Here is a 19,419-nt window from a genome sequence, read left to right as displayed (position 1 = left end):
TTGTTAGCTGTGTAGATTCGTTGTATCAGGGTGGTGTTTCAAAGCACCTTTAGGCTGTGCTCTTTTTATTTCAATTAGTCAATGAAATATCTTCCGCGTTTTTTTATTCTTGTCACCCAGTATAGTTTTCATAAAGTATTATCGTGTTTCGGTTTTACTAAAGGCGATGAAATGTTAGAAGATCGAAGTGCTTTAAAAAATGAGGGGAACAAAAAAACAAAAACAAAAAACAACATTGAGCCAATTTTGACATCACCAAGGTGAAAAAAATGGGACAGAGATTTTTTTTCCAGAATTTTTGTTTCAAAGGTGCCGGGTAATGGACAGAAATGTAATGTGATATGAATCCCCATGTTCAGAGCTTTTGTCTTAATGTTGCCGGTTCGCTCGTGGGATAATTCCCGTACTGACGTCAGAGGATGGTGTTCTGATGAGTGCTCAGATGTTGTGTTTAACAAGAACACAGTTTATTTGTTAATTTGCTCATTTATTTATTTTTCGATGAGCGGGTAGTTAGTTGATTGTAGGGTCTTTGAACCTTTAGGTTTGGCGAGTAAAACATCGAACTACCTGCAGATAATTTATTGCATTACAGTTGTACAGGAATTTTTTTCTGAGTGGTGCACGAGACGAGGCCCCAATTTCATAGAGCTGCTCAGCACGACAATTTGATAGCATGACATTTCTTCCTTGATAAAAATAGCATACCAAACAAACTTCAATTTGTTGCATATTGCTTGTTTCTGGTATTGGGGTGTTGTTTGCTTATCGTGAAAATCATGTGGAAATTTGGTTGGTAATCCTGTTTTTATTAAGGCAAACATTTCACGTAAGCCAATTTTTGTGCTTAGCAGCTCTTTGAAACTGGGCCCAATTTCATGGCTTTGCTTACTGCCGAATTCTGCGCCAGTAACGTGGAGTACGCATGCGCACAAACCAAAATCTACTGCTTGCCCCTGAAATACGCTTGACGTACGCATAGGCTTGCTCTATGACGTACGTAAGCGCAGAATTCCCTGCTTCCAAGCACTGATTCTTTGCTTACGGTAAAGCAGTACCATGAAATTGGGCCTCGACCGTTGCCCGGGGCTTTTAAGCTTATTAAGTTGTTGAGTTGAAGCTGGAATATATTGAAAAACTTTGGACAGCTCTACTTCAAACTAACCTCGTCCATAAAGTTGGAGTAGTGCTGCGGCATTTTCTTTAGGGAATTATTAAACCCCTATGCTCTAGAACTTCGGACAGGAAGGGAAATAGTATGGTCCAATTTTGGGCGTCGGTGGCTAACAGGTTGACACGTAAGAAATGTTAAATTTGCATCGAGCCTAAAAAATATTTTAACATTCTTTGTTAAAACACGTTGACACGTATTGGAACCAGACCAAGTTGTTTGCGCGTGGCAGAGGTCTTTTTGTCGAGGTCTTAAAAGACAGTACTCCCAGTTACTCATGGTTTATGCATTTCCCAAGCCCAAGCCCATATTAGCAGACTTTTTTATCAACAGCTCACGGCTATATTCCGTGGAAAGGCAATAAACTCTAACCGTTGTCAAAATATCCAATTCAGACCGGTCAATGGAGGTCTTTTGCAATGTTTTTCTCCTTTGAATTTATTGTATGATTGAAGACGCTGTCTTTGAAAAAGGCTGGTCCCTTTTGGGTATTGAATTACAAAAGGCATGAATGCACACATGGGAGGCACAATAAAGAGGGCTGAGGCAAAATCATCAGAAGTCAAAGGTCATATACAATATCAGTAGGATTTGAAACTTTGCATGGGGGAAATACGATATAGTATTTGATGATCTCTAATTGAGTTGGGGTGGTTCTGGGAAAAAACACGTTGGTTTCAACTCGACGTTTCGAACTGTATGCTCTACTATGCTAGGCATTCTACAGTTAAAGGGCTAGCGCAATTCGGCGCTTGCCAGCCTGCAAGCACAAATTGGTCACGGTCGTAATGCGAATAATTCGGAGGCATGCAGAGCCTGAAATTGAATGATATGCTTTTTGTTATTTCTCTCGGTTCTTTTAGCGGTGATTTCCTTGGCAGGATGTTTACCGAAGCCTCATACAAGATGTTGTTGTTGTTGTTCCTTAAAGTCATTAGACGCCGTCTTGAAAGAAAGAAAAAAAAACACGTAAAAACCACAGTCTGCGAAGCTCAATGATTGCTTATCGATTATTTCCATTCTCTGGTTCGTAAATTCATCTTTTTATTTACAATTTTCGAAAGTCATCACCAGTTTATGATGCGTCTAAATAAAGTGATACTTTTAATGGCAATTATTCATCATCGATAGAAGATTATTGTATTACACAATAGAGACTCCATTAATGAGTGCATTACACAATCGAAACACCGTTAACTGGGCTTTGGTACAATTATTGATTATTAACTCAATGTCGATAATTAATAGTTATCATTAAACACTACTTGGGAGGTTTCTATAGAAAGCTATTACCCATGTTATTTAATACGACTGTGTGTACATGTACATCAATCATTTAAAGGGAAAGTATACGTTAGGTTAATCACTCTTAGAAATGAATTGCAATACAAACTTACTTGGGTTTTTTTTTTGTTAAAGAAGTACACCATCTTTCTGGTTGTATGAACAATTTTGAGGATTATTCCACTTCGATGTAATGTTGTTATGGAAAACACATAAGTTTATTTTAGCCCCACAAACTTTTAATCTGAGAAACGTTACTGAATAATACACTTTTCGGATTGTGTTTTCCAATTACTTATTGTTCTTCCCGCATGGAGATAACCGCTTCCAACCTCGTCCCAAGGGGGGGGGTCGAATTGTTACAAGGTTGACCGCTCTCTCACCCTGGTATTGGTTCATTTGCATATCCACAATTTTTGGATACGGATGCAAATTAAAATAGTCTGGCTACTTTTCGAAATTCACATCTTCGTTATTATCTCGTAATACGGTACCAGATTTAATAGCTTGTATGAACATTGTTGGTTGCCAGCGGCTGGCTGTACCTATGAATATGGAACATATTCTAATATTGTAAAGTCGTTGTCCAATCAGGGTCCAAGTAGGGAGTTTCCATCCAAGGGTTTACTATTGTAAACATGGTTGAAAATACAGTAAACCATGGGGACGAGGTTGAACCACTTCGGATTTTCGGCGTTTTTATCAAAAACGCGACCGTCATTTTGAAACAAAATGCTCACATTTATTTACTTGTTTCTATACCTTTTGTATCAGACAATCGATTGCGGTTCCCATAACAGAATGTATACTTTGCTTTTAAACTTAAAAATGCCAGTCATGAACAGATGATTTAAAGTGTTTTGTATTAAAAATAAATTTACATATCGATGACCATTCAAAATAATCAATAGTATCTATAAACCTTTTATAGAGCGGACTATCAATTTATTTTGTCAATTTAAAGTCAAGAAATTATCACTTTTTTTGATTACGTATAAATTATTCTATCCAGAGAAAGTGCCTATAACAAATAATGAAATCCTACGCAGGGACTTACGTTTACTGCAGGCTTTAGGCTAACTATAATTATTATCATTTTTCTACTGAAGTACATGGTTAAGAATGCACCCCCCCCCCTCAAAAAAAAATTATTATAATAGTAATAATAAATATAACAATAAAAAAATCATTATCATTAACATTTTTTTAAGATGATAATTAAACAAATAAACAAACAAATAATACATTTTAATAAAATCAAATAAAATCGTACATTTAATCTGGTATTCAATACAGCACGTGTGGGTTTGTCAGGCCTTCGAGACAATGGGTTTTGCCCAAACTTTATTTGCGTTTGTCTGTTGTTTGACAACAAGTGGTTCACATGGTCCGACAGCTTTTGTATTTGTTTGTATTTCTTCATTAAACAGCCGTTGCTTACTGAATGTTATTGAAAAAACAATTAGTTGTAACCGAACAATTATTTATAGTAGAGTTCCTTAAAGCTAATTGATTTTACTTTTTTAAAAGCTCAGCATTTCTAAATGAAGTCTGCATTTATTTGTCATAAACACGAACATAGCTCGAGCCACAAGTCTATGGGAGCGTGAAAAGTAGTAGATTTTGCGTTTTTATCTTCAAGAAGATGATCTCGGAAAAACAACCATTTATAAAGGGTCTAGGCGTATGTACTTTTTGTAGGACAAAACACATTGTCCACAGATTTACACTTAACTTACACAGTTTGAAGATAATGATAGTAGAAAGCTTCCCTGGAAGTATTACGTGCTGAGGTGCTGCAGTTTTTGAGTAATGAGTAAAACAATGTCATGAAAATAATTTTTGTCTCACTGATCATGAGGCGAAAATTATTTTAGCATGTAAAAACGTATTTTCATGACATTGTTTTACTAATTTCTCAAAAACTACAGCACCTCATCAGCATCTAATATTTTAAGGTAAGCTTTCTACTATCATTATCTTCAAACGGTGTAAGTTTATTGTAAATCTGTGGACATTGTTTTTTGTGTTACAAAAAGTACCCAAATCTTTTAACAGTAATTTCAGGTTGTTCTATAGGAGAACAAACTGCAGATTATGTTGTTGCATGTTGTAGTTGCGTTTATGAGCACTAAATTGTTGCATTGCCAGCAACCTTCGCCTCGCCGTTTCTGCCCTTGACGCAGAAACATTTTGATATTATTTACTGACTTTGCATTAATTGGCGATCTCTGAAAGTTTAAAAACAAGGTTTTCACCGTCACTGTAAAGAAAGGCAACACAAGGTGTTGAAAAACAGACAACTTTTAAGCTTAGCACACGGTACTGTTCACATATAAGCGGAAGGCAAAGATGCACAAAGGTGCAGATGTTTAGAATCAAAGAACTATGACCTAAATTAGTTGAAACAAAAATTTTAGGCTCAAACAAGGGGTTTCTGCTATGCAACATTTTAATTGAGCTGGACTTGATTCCAAAGTTTCTTTAAGTTTCAAATTAGTCGATTTCGTCGATTGTGCGGGTACTTGGCAGCTTGCCTAATAGTTTGGCAACTTGTCTAATAGTTTGGCAGCTTGCGCAATATATTTTAGAAGCATGCTTGAAGTAAGCAAAATTGCGATAGAAAGCGCATACAAAGAAACCATGAATGTTAGGGTTGCGTGCTTGCACAACGTGTTACGATTGCGTGCGGCATGCAGAATGCAAGATTGCGTTTGAAAATAGCCCTTTCATAACTTGAAACACATGAAGAAACAACTTTTAACATCTATGGATGAACAAAATAACAAGAAAACTGCACACTATTTACACACCAAGCAGTGACAAAGAAGACTTGTTTTTTTGGTGGGGTTTTCAACGTCAAGGAATAATGGAGGCTTATAGTAAAGTTTACTTCTTCCCCAATTAAAAACAACAACAGTGCGAGCCCAAGGAATTGGCAGATAGCATCATTTGACCCTATGACTTTTGACCTTTGCAAAATGACCCACGCTCTAAAAGTATCCAGTCTGTTTAGCTAAAAGTTCAGTATAAAGTTCGACCATGTTTTCATGTAGGTAAGATTGACCTACGCGTGCCATCCTATCGCCTGTCCTTCTTTTCTGGAACCCGCTTTGCAACAAGTGGATGAAAAACTCCGTTCATAAACCCTGCTCTCTTATCACCGTCGACAAAGCCGGTGCTAAGAGGGTCGAAATCGCCGTGTACAAAGCTTCGCTTGTCTGTGAAGCCAGCTGAGAGCGGGTCGAAGGCCCCTTTCCCGCCGAAACGCTTGTCTGTAAAGCCAGCTGAGAGAGGGTCGAAGGCTCCCCTACTGCCGCCGAAACGCTTGTCTGTGAAGCCAGCCGAGAGAGGGTCGAATGCTCCTTTCCCGCCAAAACGCTTGTCTGTGAAGCCAGCTGAGAGAGGGTCGAAGGCCCCTTTCCCGCCAAAACGCTTGTCTGTGAAGCCAGCTGAGAGAGGGTCGAAGGCTCCTCTACTGCCACCAAAACGCTTGTCTGTGAAGCCAGCTGAGAGAGGGTCGAAGGCTCCCCTGCTGCCACCAAAACGCTTGTCTGTGAAGCCAGCTGAGAGAGGGTCGAAGGCCCCTTTTCCGCCGAAACGCTTGTCTGTGAAGCCAGCTGAGAGAGGGTCGAAGGCTCCTCTACTGCCACCGAAACGCTTGTCTGTGAAGCCAGCTGAGAGAGGGTCGAAGGCTCCTTTTCCGCCAAAACGCTTGTCTGTGAAGCCAGCTGAGAGGGGGTCGAAGGCTCCTCTACTGCCACCGAAACGCTTGTCTGTGAAGCCAGCTGAGAGAGGGTCGAAGGCTCCCTTTCCGCCAAAACGCTTGTCTGTGAAGCCAGCTGAGAGAGGGTCGAAGGCCCCTTTCCCTCCGAAACGTTTGTCTGTGAAGCCAGCTGAGAGAGGGTCGAAAGCTCCTCGACTGCCGCCAAATCGCTTGTCTGTGAAGCCAGCTGAGAGCGGGTCGAAGGCCCCTTTCCCTCCGAAACGCTTGTCTGTGAAGCCAGCTGAGAGAGGGTCGAAGGCTCCTCTACTGCCGCCAAAACGCTTGTCTGTGAAACCAGCTGAGAGAGGGTCGAAGGCCCCTTTCCCTCCGAAACGCTTGTCTGTGAAGCCAGCTGAGAGAGGGTCGAAGGCTCCTCTACTGCCGCCGAAACGCTTGTCTGTGAAGCCAGCTGAGAGAGGGTCGAAGGCCCCTTTCCCGCCGAAACGCTTGTCTGTGAAGCCAGCTGAGAGAGGATCGAAGGCCCCTTTCCCGCCGAAACGCTTGTCTGTGAAGCCAGCTGAGAGGGGGTCGTATGCACCCATTCCAAACCCTCTTTTGCCATCATCTTCTTCAGCAAACTCTTCGAAGATTTCTTCTTTTTCCTTTTCTGTTAGCTTCTCCTTGTCCTGAAATAAAGTGAACAGAACGTATAGTTAGTGACGTTTTTTAGTTTATGCCTCAAAAACATCAGCAATAAAACACATTCGAGATAGAGTTTGGAAATGCCAGATTCCAGATTGGAAACACCAGATTCCATTTTTCCTCGGGGGATTCTCGGGGGATCCCCGGGGATCCTCGAGGGATCCTCGGGGATGGGATCCTCGGGAATCCATGGGGGATCAGTGGAGGATCCTCGGGGATCCATGAACGATCCTCGGGGATCGTCGGGGATAATCGGTTGATCCATCGTGGATTCCCGGGGATCCCTGGGGAAATTCGGTTGATTCATTGGGGGTTCCTCGGGGATCCTCGGGGGATCTTCACATAATGCTCGGGAGTTTTCGTAGTATACTCCCATAAATGGCTCACATGCTGGCACAAGTTGGTGCTGAAGGCATGCATACACCCTTTGAATCAATATAAGGTACAGCCTCTGCAATACTGTCAAAATGGCTGCCTCTGATTGTGCTGATATGAATCAAAGTAGAGAACAACTTTTGCCCGTTTTTTTTTTTATATCAAAACTGATTTTTATATTCGTAAAGCAAACATTTAAAACTTAGGATTGATGACACATGCAGCGTGAAGTTTTTGAAAATTTATAGCTAAAAAAGTGCTAAGCGAAGAGTAATTTAATTCTTAGGAACGGGTCTACGGTGTGATCATCGTTGGAAATAACTGTGTGAACAGGATTGTATATAATAGCCCTGACGATGTAGCAGATTGAGAATTACTTCGTGCATGGAGCAATGACTCAGTCTTAATGGTACCAACATAGGATATCAATGTCCAAAATCGGACAGACGTGTCGCAGCATCCGTAGTCATTGTTTGATATCAGATCCTATACTGTAATTGCAGCCGGTCTGTGCATGTGGTTCTCTAGGCTACGGAGCATTATGTTTGCATACATTTTGATATTACTGTGCGATCGGGTTTAAAGTGAAGTAATGATGGTTGCACTTTGCTTTTTGTGTTTTGAGTGTGTGTTTTAACTCTACGTACACTTACGAAGTTCAGACCTGAGAACAAGAGTAGCAATGTATGGACTAGAAACACTGTGTTTTAAAGTTTCGTTTGAAAAGGGTTCTACTAGTAAACAAAACGCAATATCAATTATGTCGTGTACATATTTTTAGGTCAGCCACACAGCCCCCTAAGACCAAATCCTCCGCCAGATTTACGTTGATGAAGGTTTAAAGACATTATTAAGACCTTTTTTTGCAGTGCTGATTGTCTTTAATCCAGCCAATATTCAGAGAACAAACAACAATGGATCATCAGTTTGATTGAGTGTAAGGAATCACACTTGAAGGTAATTATACGTGACTGGTTTATGTATTTACCCGATACATTATCAAAGACGATGTTTTGGAGTGTCTTATTTGTAAACCATACGTCATTTACGTGAGAGATGATTTCCACTCTCCTCTCTCCCATCCTCTTGAATCCATGAAAGCTTCAAGTCTCGATTCTTCCAGGGTATTTTAATTGTATGCAAACTCACGTCTTGGACCGCGTCTAGCCCGCGTCTAGATAGCTATTTGATCGTCGTGTGGCAGTGTAAAGAGGATATGAATTACTCCCATGATGACTACATGTTATCTTAGAATCGGACAAGGTGGATGGATGGAGGTGCGTGTGCTTGGTTGAGAGGGTGACAACTCTCCTCCCCCACCCCTTCTCTCTGAGATGACACTCGATCATTTTCTGAAGCCCTCGTGCGAGTTGAAGTGTTGTCTGATGTCTCACCCAAGTTTTTGGTCAAGGAGCAACCACTTCTTATAAAGGAAGATTTTAAACACTGTTTTCATCTTTCAATTATTTCCCCCATCTGTCACAACCATTCTGTGTTTGGGTTAATCAGGGTGAGGGCACTCCCTCTCCTTGTAGATGACATACACTCATTTTCCTTTATTATAAGCGCTTGCTCGTTTAGAGGAGTTGCGTGGGGAGTTTGCTGATTCGTTTTTGCTTCAAGGAGCAACAACTTCTTTTGAACGAAGATGAAATTATGTTATTTTCCTTCAACCATGTCCCTTGCTGTCACGACCCTGCCATGCTTGGGTGATAGTGCTCTCCATCTCTCGCTAAATTTGATCTTTAAAGGCATTGGACAACTTTGGTAATTGTCAAAGACCTGTATGTGTATTCTCAATAATTAAAAAATCTGTGAAAATTTGGACTCAATTGTTCATCAAAGTTGCAAGAGGATAATACCAATAAAAACTTACTTGTGCTTTCAGATGCCAAATGCTTTCTTGCCTAAGAAAAGTCTTTTAATATTTGAGTGAGAAATTGCCTCTTTCTAAAGAATTACGTTGCTTCTTTAAGCCCACGTTAAGCCGTCTTCAGATTGTTTTGGTCCATATAGCGGGACCGGAATAAAGGTGCCCTTTTTCTAAACCAACATTGTGCCGTCTTCATAACGTCTTGAAAACTATTGTGGGTTTAGAAATGAATTTAGCCTTGTCTAAAGCAATGTTATACCGACTTAAAGTCTTGAGAGCTAAAAGGTTCGGAATGAATGTACTATTTTCTATAAAGCAGTCTCCATATATGTCTTGAAACCGTAGGGTTTCAGAATGAATGTACCATTTTTTAAACCAAAACTGTGCCGGCTTCAAAATTACTCGAAAACTACGGTATGTAAGAGGATTCTGATTCTTCGGAAATGAATTTCTAAGGCAATGTTTTACCTGACTTCAAGTATTAAAAAACCAAAAATTTCGGAATGAATGTACTCTTCACTAAAAGCCAACGTTGTGCCGTCTTCATAATGTCTGCGTCTATATATAGGGGTCGGAATAAATATACTCTTTTCTAAAACAATGTTTGCCCGTCTTCATAAATGCCTTGAAACTACAAAGTTCGGAACCAATGTACTATCTAACAATAGACCGCCCTTTAACGTTGGGTTCTCATTTCCCCCTTTATGAAGCGCCATCCGCCGCCCTGCCATAAAAATCCGGGAAATATTTTAATAATACCCGACGCTTAATTTTCTATACATGTACTTCTGAAGTCATCTAGAATAAATTGAAATAACACAAATTTCTACCCGTATCCCTTTTCACTTATTTATTTGATACCCTGGAGACACCCCCCCCCCCCCCAACTTCATCTGCAATCTGGGACGACAGCCCCTGATGAGTTTGGGAAAAAACACAGCAGTGTGGGAATTTTTCAGATGTCACTGATGTGTCATCAATAATAATAAAATGTCATAGTTTTTTCCTCTCTCTCTCTCTTCTTATTTTTTCGTTGGGTCGTTTTGTATCTCTGAGTCCGGGCAATAAATCACCGTATATCGAGTTTGAGTGCCATCACGCCAGCGAGGTACGGTACCCTAAGTAAACAACGGTTGTACGGATGCGTAGTTCGGCCGTGAAGGACGGGGGAGCAGTCGAGCGGAACGAAATGAAGGGTTTCTTCTACTGGGGCTGTGTATGAAAATTACCGTCTTTTAATGAAAAAGAGCAATTTCGTTGGAACTGAGGCTTGGAGCGATCTGATGAATAACTATATAAGCCTAGGCTTTATAAGAAGAGTCTATGTTTGTGAGATTTTGTTACAGTTTTTTTTCTCGTGGTGATTATTTCTTTATATATCACTCTATCTGTATCTGTTGAGTTTTGCAACAAACTCCTCTTAGGATATATAAGTTGCAGCCGTCGATTTCACAAAGAGTTATAGGACTCGTCTTATCTCGAGTTATGACGAGTTACTCGTCCTAACTTAGGATTAATCTTAAGGTCTGCATGCTACAGTGCAGGGTTGGGACTCGTCCTAAGTCATAACTCCAATCCTAAGTTAGGAAGAGTTTTGTGAAATCGACGGCAGGTGTGGTGTGGCAAGTATAGACAAAATTTAGTGGTGAGCTCGCCTTATGAAAGTGGTCATTTGGATTTTACCCAGCCTAGTATTGAATGAGTCTATTGAAGGAGCTTCTCTTATACATACTGGTCGTCGGTTTCATTCAACGAGTGTTCTTGGAACAAATGCAAATTTGTAATAGTCCTGATTGGTTGAAGGGTGGTTGAACGATATGATTATGATTTCCCAGTGAGAGTTTGGTTTCCCTGTGGTTTGAGTTGATACTGGTCCGTGTTGATAGCAGTTTTATGGTGAACAGGTTTACATATGAGTGTTAATAGCCATGGAGATTGCTCTAATCTTCTGATCACTGGGGAGACGCTACTCCTTCGACGGGTGTCTTGATTCCGACAGGGCCCAATTTCATTAAGCCTGTAAGCCAAAAAATGTGCTAAGCATGAAATTTCTTCCTTGATAAAACAGGATCACTACCAACCGAATTTCCACATGATTTTCAGGATAAGCAAACAACAGCTGAATACCACTACCAAGCAATATGCAACAAATAGAAATTTGGTTGATAACCCTGTTTTTATCAAGGAAGAAATTTCATGCTAAGCAAATATTTTTGAAATTTGAGCCCTGGCTTTATGAAACAGCAAGGAACATAATTGTGTGAAACAATACGTAATTCCAGCGCACAATTTTTCTCCCACCCTCCCTCTCAATCATCGCTGACATTGCATCATCGTGGCTACAGTCACTTCGCTACTAACAAATTGCAAACTCATGTAATTTAATTACGTTGACGATATCCTTAAGAATGTATAAAGCACCTCATTGTACGTTGCGATGCATAACTCAATTATATTAATAATAGGAATAGACAAGGGAATGTATTTTTCTAGCCACAGTCAATAGGTTTTTTTCTCGTCGTGCCCAAAATGACAGGCTTTCAATCTCGATTTGTACAACATGCAATAATTTGGTTATTTGTGTGATAAGAAGATAACTGCGGTAGCCCAAAACAGACGGGCGATTTTCGATCGGAAGAGGACAGAGCTAGATTCAACGCGTCGTCCTGCGTTGAAGTATGCGGCGTCCTTAACAACACCCTTAGCAACAGCCGTAGCCGTAGATGAAGCTGCCAATTCGGATACGGCCTTCTAAATCAGCTTGTTCTTTAGAATGGGCCCCTGTCTTCATCCACGAGGATAAAGACAGGTCGCTGCTCCTTGGATCCAATGATTCCACTGGATACAATGATCTCATTCGATAAACGTGCAGTGACATTAACATTCCATTAGATGCCCAAACAGTACACTGCTGTCACGTCCGCAATAGAATTTGACTGCGTATCTCTATTTAAAAAGAATGTAGGTCAAAGGTGAATATACACGCCGGTCTCGAGGCAGGTCTCTGGCGTTATTCACAAGCCTTGAAGTGTGACGTCAGATGTTCAGGCTACCTGTTCATACACATTGCATTCCGTCCATTTAACAATTAACATTGAGCGCGAGAGGGCCAATACAAAATGTCAGTTACACTCACGAGCGACATCATAAAGTTGACAAAATGATAAATTATCAAGATAACTCACTCAAGGTTATAAGTATCAAGGCGTGGTTTGCCTTCCTGATTTAACTTGTCACCTTTCATGAAGTAATCCTCCTGTTATATTCAACAAAATGGCGCAGCGGTTTCAAAATGTATTGTTTGGGAGATTAGTTTTAACCCTTCTCATGAAATTTGCTAAATAAGTTCAATTAGGGAAGCACAGTTTTCAGATTACTCGACAGAGTCTGTATTCAGTATTGATTGATTGCATTTATTTGTGGAGATGAAGTTGAAAAGCACTACAATACCCCATTAACAACTCGATTTGCCTTTGGGTAGTTCGCGATAGACGAACTTTGATTGTGATTTTGATACTGTGGAAATAAACTGATAGTGATACCGATACTGAACGCCATCTTTACTAGTGACGTCACGCGGTATCTCTGTACATTACCAATTCGAGCAGAAACATTTCTGGGATTCTGCTGAAGGATTGGTTTCAGACATGTTTCAATCACAACTATGGCTGTGAATGTGTGTCTGTATTACAATTACCCCCGTTGTTTCAATAGTACCGAGTTGGGGGAGGTGTTTTATCACGAAACCAGTGCAGCAGTGAATGCATCAAAGATCCTGTACCGTTATTTAAACGCACACACGCCAGCACAGAGAAGAAAAAAATTCATAAGCACAGGCACTTACTCTCAAGTGCTTTTCTCATTGTAAAACATGACAATACAAGTCCAGACTATACCCTGCCACACTGCCCGAGAGAGAGAGAGAGAGAGGAAAATTAATGAAATTATGAAGAAACGCCGACATATTCTCGAAAGTGACCTTTCTATTGCACTCCTCCTCGCGAAACTAAGAGGAGTCAGTAATGAGAAATCTAACCGATAAAGGAAGGGTTGTTATACGGAGAAGGTCAATGGATGGCAATCGAGGGGGAACGGGAGGTAACTAATGACAACATTACACATGCAGTTAGAGTGAAAATCACACTTTGATGTTACAGTACAACTATTGTTTGTCTCACTAAAAGCTTCAAAGTGGCATAGGCATTGTTGATTTTTTTCAGCGAGAGCCATACTCCAACAGTCCACGTGGGTTGTCATTTTTTTAAACTAAGATTTCCCTGAGTTTGGAGTGGACTCAGATATTTTTTCTAAATTACTAACAAATTAATATCCGCAAAGCTTATACATTGATAAGGTAGAGCCAGCCGATAATAGCAATCTGGAAATCTGTGCGGTTGATAGTTGTTTTGTTATTTGTTTAATGATTCTTTATTGGGGTTTAAATATTGTGTGTTCAAGTAAATCTCTTATAATTAATTCATGGCAAAAGATACCGCAAACCCCCACAGGGATCAACGCATTGTCCTGGCACATCAATTTATATTTAACTCAAGGCTTAGAATAATATTGATATGAAAATATCATTTATGAATGAAGGACTCCCTCCCAATCGGAATGCGGTAGACTGGAAATATGTCACTGCTCGTAACACAAAGGGCCAGCTTTTAGTATTCCATACGAGACCTTTATTAAAAGGCGTAAGGTGTTCAAGCTAGCATGACGTAGGTTTGTAGCCAAGGTTTGGTCGGGTCTATACGGCGTTGTTTCGACAGGCTTGAACTGTCTCCATGCGTAAATTGTAAGCAAAGCGAATACATAGTTATCAAAAACAAAGTTCATACAAGACCTTGTGCATTTTGAATAATTAATTTATTATATTTTTATTTTGAATGATGTTCTGAAATCGGAAAGTGGGTAAGGGTTTGAGCGTAGCAAACTGACGCTGATTGACGGGCGTTTGACGTTGTCTGTCTGTTATTTTGACTTCCAGTGTAATGAACACAAAGTACACAATTCAAACTCATTTTGCATCTACTTGTGTATACGTCATTATCACAGGATACAGTCGGGGTACTGCCCTAGCTTTGTCACAACAATATCATTTTCTTTTCACTTTTAAAACAACATTTCCCTAGGCCCTCTGTATAAATACAGTTCATGATCCAGGTGGGCTAATTGCATGAGAAACGTAGTCAGTGAAGTCGTAAATCGTAGTGACGTGTCGGCAAAACATTAAAGCGTCTAAAACAAATAGATTCAGGGCTTAAACTAAATTGGCTTTGGCATGATCATTCTTCTAAACGGCTCCATTCAGTAGTGTGCTTCTGCCTATTTTGTCGACCCCAAACAAATAGTATATAGTTTTGCAAAGACTATAATATGGTTTAGCATTGAACTGCGCAGTTCTAGTGCTAGTTTGCAGTAACACCGTATACATGAAATCTCGCTTTGATTTGTAGTGAAAAGAGAAATGGTGTAAAAATCTCGACGTTTCGATCAGTGTGTTCTGATTGTCTTCAGGAGAAAGCAAATAGCACCGGAGAGATGTTGATTGTAAAATATTGCCTGAAACCACACCCTTTAGAGTAATGTAGAAAGAGATACATTTACATATACATACAATTTGAATCTGAGAAAGGCTTCATGCATGAAGCCTTTGTTCAGGCTTCTAAAAACATACAATTCCATGGATGTTTTTCTTTTGTTATTTTCTTGCAACTTCGACGACCAATGAGCCCACAAATTCACAAGTTGTATTGTACGCCAATAATGGGATACACCAAATGAGGTTACTGGTCTCTGACAATTACAACGAGTATAATTTAAGAGCTGGGGATGAACAAGTTATATATGTAACACGTGACAGTTTTTTGTTTTTGTGTGTGAATATTTGCGGAAAGCACGCATTATTCACGTACCGACGTCAAAATGGTAAAGCATGTTGGTATCTTTGCGCATTTTTAATCAAACAGTACAGTTAACCATATCCGAATTAGTGGCTTCAGCTACGGCTACGGCTACGGCTAGATTTCCACGTCATCATGCGTTGAAGCACCACACGTCGCTGGGAACACACTTAGCAACAGCCGTAGCCGTGGAGCTGCCAATTTGGATACGGCCTAAACACGCCCTAAAGGTCATGCACGGAGCGGATTGTGGTTCAAGATGCACGTTCCATTGAAAATGGCTACTGGACAGCTTTCCAATTTTTAGACTTCTATATTTAAAAATCGGCAAGCTCTTGACACCACCCGACCTAAATCCACAACCTGAAGTAGACTGTAAGATGTAACAAATGTTTATCTTTAAAAAGAATGACCGATTTCTGAAAAGGTGGGATGGGGCCGATTATTGATGTCGTTCTTAGTGCTGTGTCGCATTTTGAATGACAGGCCGACATTTTGAAGTACGCGGCACTGTTTCTTCAACTGTACTGTAAGTGGTGGCTCGTAGTAAATTATGGAAATAAAGCAAATGTCAGTCAACGCCCGACATTGTGACAAATGGTTGACTCTTTTACCGTTGTGGAAAATGGCCCATATCAAATATTTGTATTATATTTTTCCCACTTCAAAGACCTGATGAGGATTGCGTTTTCGAGAAGAATATCAGATTCAAGCGACCTCTGATGAACTGTGGTTGGACCACCAAGTTGTTGGATAGCATTGTCTTATCATTGCGCCTACGTCTTACTTAAGACGTAGGATATAAAGCATTCATGGTTCTAAAATAAAATCGCTGACTGAATCCCCACTCATTTTTTATTTTTTGTTTTTCTTCCAGTCATTTAAAAAAACTCTTGGTGACTTGGATTAAAAAAAAGTAACTTCAAATACATTTTTTATTTTTTATTTATTTATTTGTTTATTTATTTATTTATTTATTTATTTTTTATTTCATTTTATTTTGTATTTATTTTATTTATTTATTTATTTTATTTTATTTTATTTTATTTTATTTATTTATTATTATTATTTTTTTTGGGGGGGGGGGGAGTGGGGGGGTAGAGTGTGCTTTGGTCACTTAGTTTATGAAAATACTATTTATATCATTTAATTTAATTGAACAATACACCTATATTTCCTACAGTTGATATGGCGGTTAGGTTTCTTTGCCGATATGAATGTCATATATTTTGCCCCATGAAGTGGAACTGTGTGTTGTAAATCGTTACCAGAATCAATAGTGTCAACTCCCTATAGCAGGTGTAATGGACAGTAAAGGGGGGGGGGGGTCCGTTCGATCAATTGTATCTCTCATCACCCACGACCCTGTTAAAACAAGCAAGCGTGAAGTACCTTAGAGTTAGGTCAACGAGCCCCGTCGGATACACGCAACGTGACACGCTAAGATTCCGGAACACTCTGCTACTAGTAGTGTACTACGCGCGCGGTCTCCCCTCAACTCCCTTCCAGTCAACCCTGTAAGAACTTCACTCTCTTCCCTTTCTCTCTTTTTCTTCTGGAGATAAAAATATCGCACCAAGGCCATCTTGGAGATTTCTTTTCCAAGATCCTCTTTCCTTGAGACTGAAAGAGTCTTTTCAAGTGGGTCACGGTAGTCGGGAACTCCCCTGAGGCGATGGTACGGCCTGCTACCTCTCGAGAGGCGACCGTGAGAAACACTGAGCTTGCAATTTGCTAACTTTTTTTTTTATCAAAATGACGAGGATTATGATTTATTCGCCTTTGACGTAGAACCAAATCTAATAAATTAACTTTCAGTGTTGTATGGAAAATCCATATTCTCTTGCAATTTTATTGTGTTACGGAAGGGAGACTGTGGAAATGTAGGGTAGGGTCAGGTTCAATGCCAAAATCAGCGCGCTGCAGGTAATATTATTATTAAACAAAACATCATTCAATAGCAAAGTGTATTAATACTGAATTCGGGTTGTAATGTGAAATTGGATACACTTGATTAATTTGTTTCAAACGGAGACAATTATTTAAAGGGATGCTGCAGTGAATTAAAATAAAACAATTAATTTTACTGTCATTTATTTCTGATATATGTATTGAACATCAATAAAATGTGTTTTGTTTTTTCCCCCCGACATATCTCACTTTCATAATAAGCGAATAAGTCGTGCCCATGCCCCCCCCCCTTGTGGATTGTTACCGCCCCCTACCATCGACGTCACGTCGGGAATTCAAACATATCGTCGGCAAAAAGAGTCTGGTCCCTAACTACACGCGCCTAGGTTCCAGGCCACACAGGGCACACGTCTCTACATGCACACAGCCAGGGCTCGGGTTCCCGACATGACGTCACGTTTATGCTCCCTTTTAGGGGCGGGGTGGGTTCCCCTAATCTCTTGAAAACCATTTTTTTAAATACTTGCGCATTTAATAAAAAAAGTAAAAAAATATTTCAGGTTTAAAAAGTCATGTTTAATCGTTTCAATTGTTAAAAAAAAAAACACTGCAGCCACCCTTTAAAGCTCAAATATTGTGTATGTTTTTATCAGTGACGTTGGAAGCTTTGCATGGTGTGGGAAATGAGAAGTTTTTTTGGTATAATGGGTACAGCCTTGTATAAAAATCTATTTTGGGGGAGTGTCAGCTCTGAAAAGTGCCATTGTGGTCTCGACGTTTCGAACGGTATACTCTGCTCGTTTACAGGGGATCAAAACCATTCTCTTGAAGACGAGCAGAGCATACTGTTCGAAACGTGGAGAGCAGACCGGCTAGCCGCGGCTCTTCAACACGTCTCTCATAATAGAGAACTGACACATGGTTGTATCCGAAAGTTTGCTAGTTTCAGTTACTTCTTACAGACACTGGACACTATTGGTAATTGTCAAAAACCAGTCTTCTCACTTGCTGTATCTCAATGTATGCATTAAATAACAAACCTGTGAAAATTTGAGCTCAATTGGTTGTCGAAGTTGCGAGATAACTATTAAGAAAAAAACATCCTTGTCACACGAAGTTGTGTGCTTTCAGATGCTTGATTTCGAGACTTCAAAGTCTAATTCTGAGGTCTCGAAATCAAAATCGTGGAAATTTACTTCTTTCTCGAAAATATACGTTACTTCAGAGGGAACCGTTTCCCACAATGTTTTATACTACCAACCTGTCCCCATTACTCGAATGCCAAGTAAGGTTTTATGCTAATAGTTATTTTGAGTAATTACCAATAGTGTCCAATGCCTTAAGCATCAGTAGCGATTAAACAAGAGTCAGATGGAAGTCTAAGTATTTTAGTTGATCAAGCCTTTTGTTGAAAATATCACTTTGAAACACCCGTATACATTTTCGGAAATGCAATGATAAAAAGGTAATTATAATTCATCGGCGTATAGCTTTGGGGTCCTTGTTTGCAATTAATTTTCTAATCAATATTGGAGCATGTGGACAACATTGGCTGTCAAAAACCAAGCTGCACATTGATTTTGTTACCTTGAAAAATCAGAACAAAACGCTTAAAAAAAAAATAATGTCCTCTTTCGAGAAATGGATGTAGGCCTATGTACTTTTGACGTCTTGCAAATATCACTGCCTTAAGTTAACTGACCATTATCTTCTCTCTTGATTAATGTTCGTTATTAATTTATTTGGATCGTGATGGAATCACATTCTCGAACCTTAATATTTACAACCCCGTGGTGAAGTCATAAATCATGTTTAATTTAGAACCCTTTTCAAAAATTGAACAAGTAAACAATAACCAAAGAGCTCTTTCATCGAGATTTCCTGACAATAATCTGGAAACGCACGTTTCCATGGAGACGGAGACATCAGTTTATCCATATAGTTAATGAAAACCTTTTAAAAACATTTGTCAATGTTTTTTTCTACAATTGTATGAACCGATTCGTTTAAAATTTCCTTGCTAAATAGCACGAGCTATATTCCTTAATAAAAATACATATTTACGGCAATTTGCTGCCGACCTTTTAACCAGTTCACCAATGAATCACGACAATACAGGTGAGTCAACAAATCCATCAAACGCGTTTCTGTTTAAAAAAGCACAAATTGATGAATAACTTTAACAATAAATTATAATATTCTGTTCTGATACCAACAAAAACACGCTGTGGCGAGCCCGAAGTGGAATTAAAAGTTTTCCAGCGCACACATTCTCAAAAATGCATCCTCTTGGAGTATACTTTAGTTCTTTCCTTTGTCCAAGTACTGAACAGTTTCCCAATTACTGTCTACACTAGTTTCCTTGCGGAGCAAACCGGTCTTTAGATTTCCCCCTTGGGGTCCTTTTATTTGTCCTGGTTTCGATTTGTCCCTCGTGTCCATAACATACCGAATCTGAACACACTCAACTGCAAACAGATCTACTTTGGCA

At 39.7% G+C, this 19,419-nt stretch overlaps 1 protein-coding gene across 1 annotated transcript in view; it reads right to left on the bottom strand.

The window, feature by feature from the left end:
* Positions 1-2,170: 2,170 nt before the first annotated feature.
* LOC139950697 (uncharacterized) overlaps positions 2,171-19,419 on the bottom strand; it is a 42,619-nt gene continuing 25,370 nt past the window's right edge. The window contains exon 2 of the mRNA XM_071949491.1: positions 2,171-6,847. Coding sequence (XP_071805592.1) covers positions 5,537-6,847 — 1,311 coding nt within the window. The 3' untranslated portion in view covers positions 2,171-5,536. The remainder of the gene's footprint in view (positions 6,848-19,419) is intronic.

The sequence above is a fragment of the Asterias amurensis genome, chromosome 18 (assembly GCF_032118995.1).
Source record: "Asterias amurensis chromosome 18, ASM3211899v1".
NCBI lineage: Eukaryota > Metazoa > Echinodermata > Asteroidea > Forcipulatida > Asteriidae > Asterias > Asterias amurensis.
Note: the sequence above shows the minus strand (reverse complement) of the source record. Positions and strands in the feature narration are given on the sequence as shown.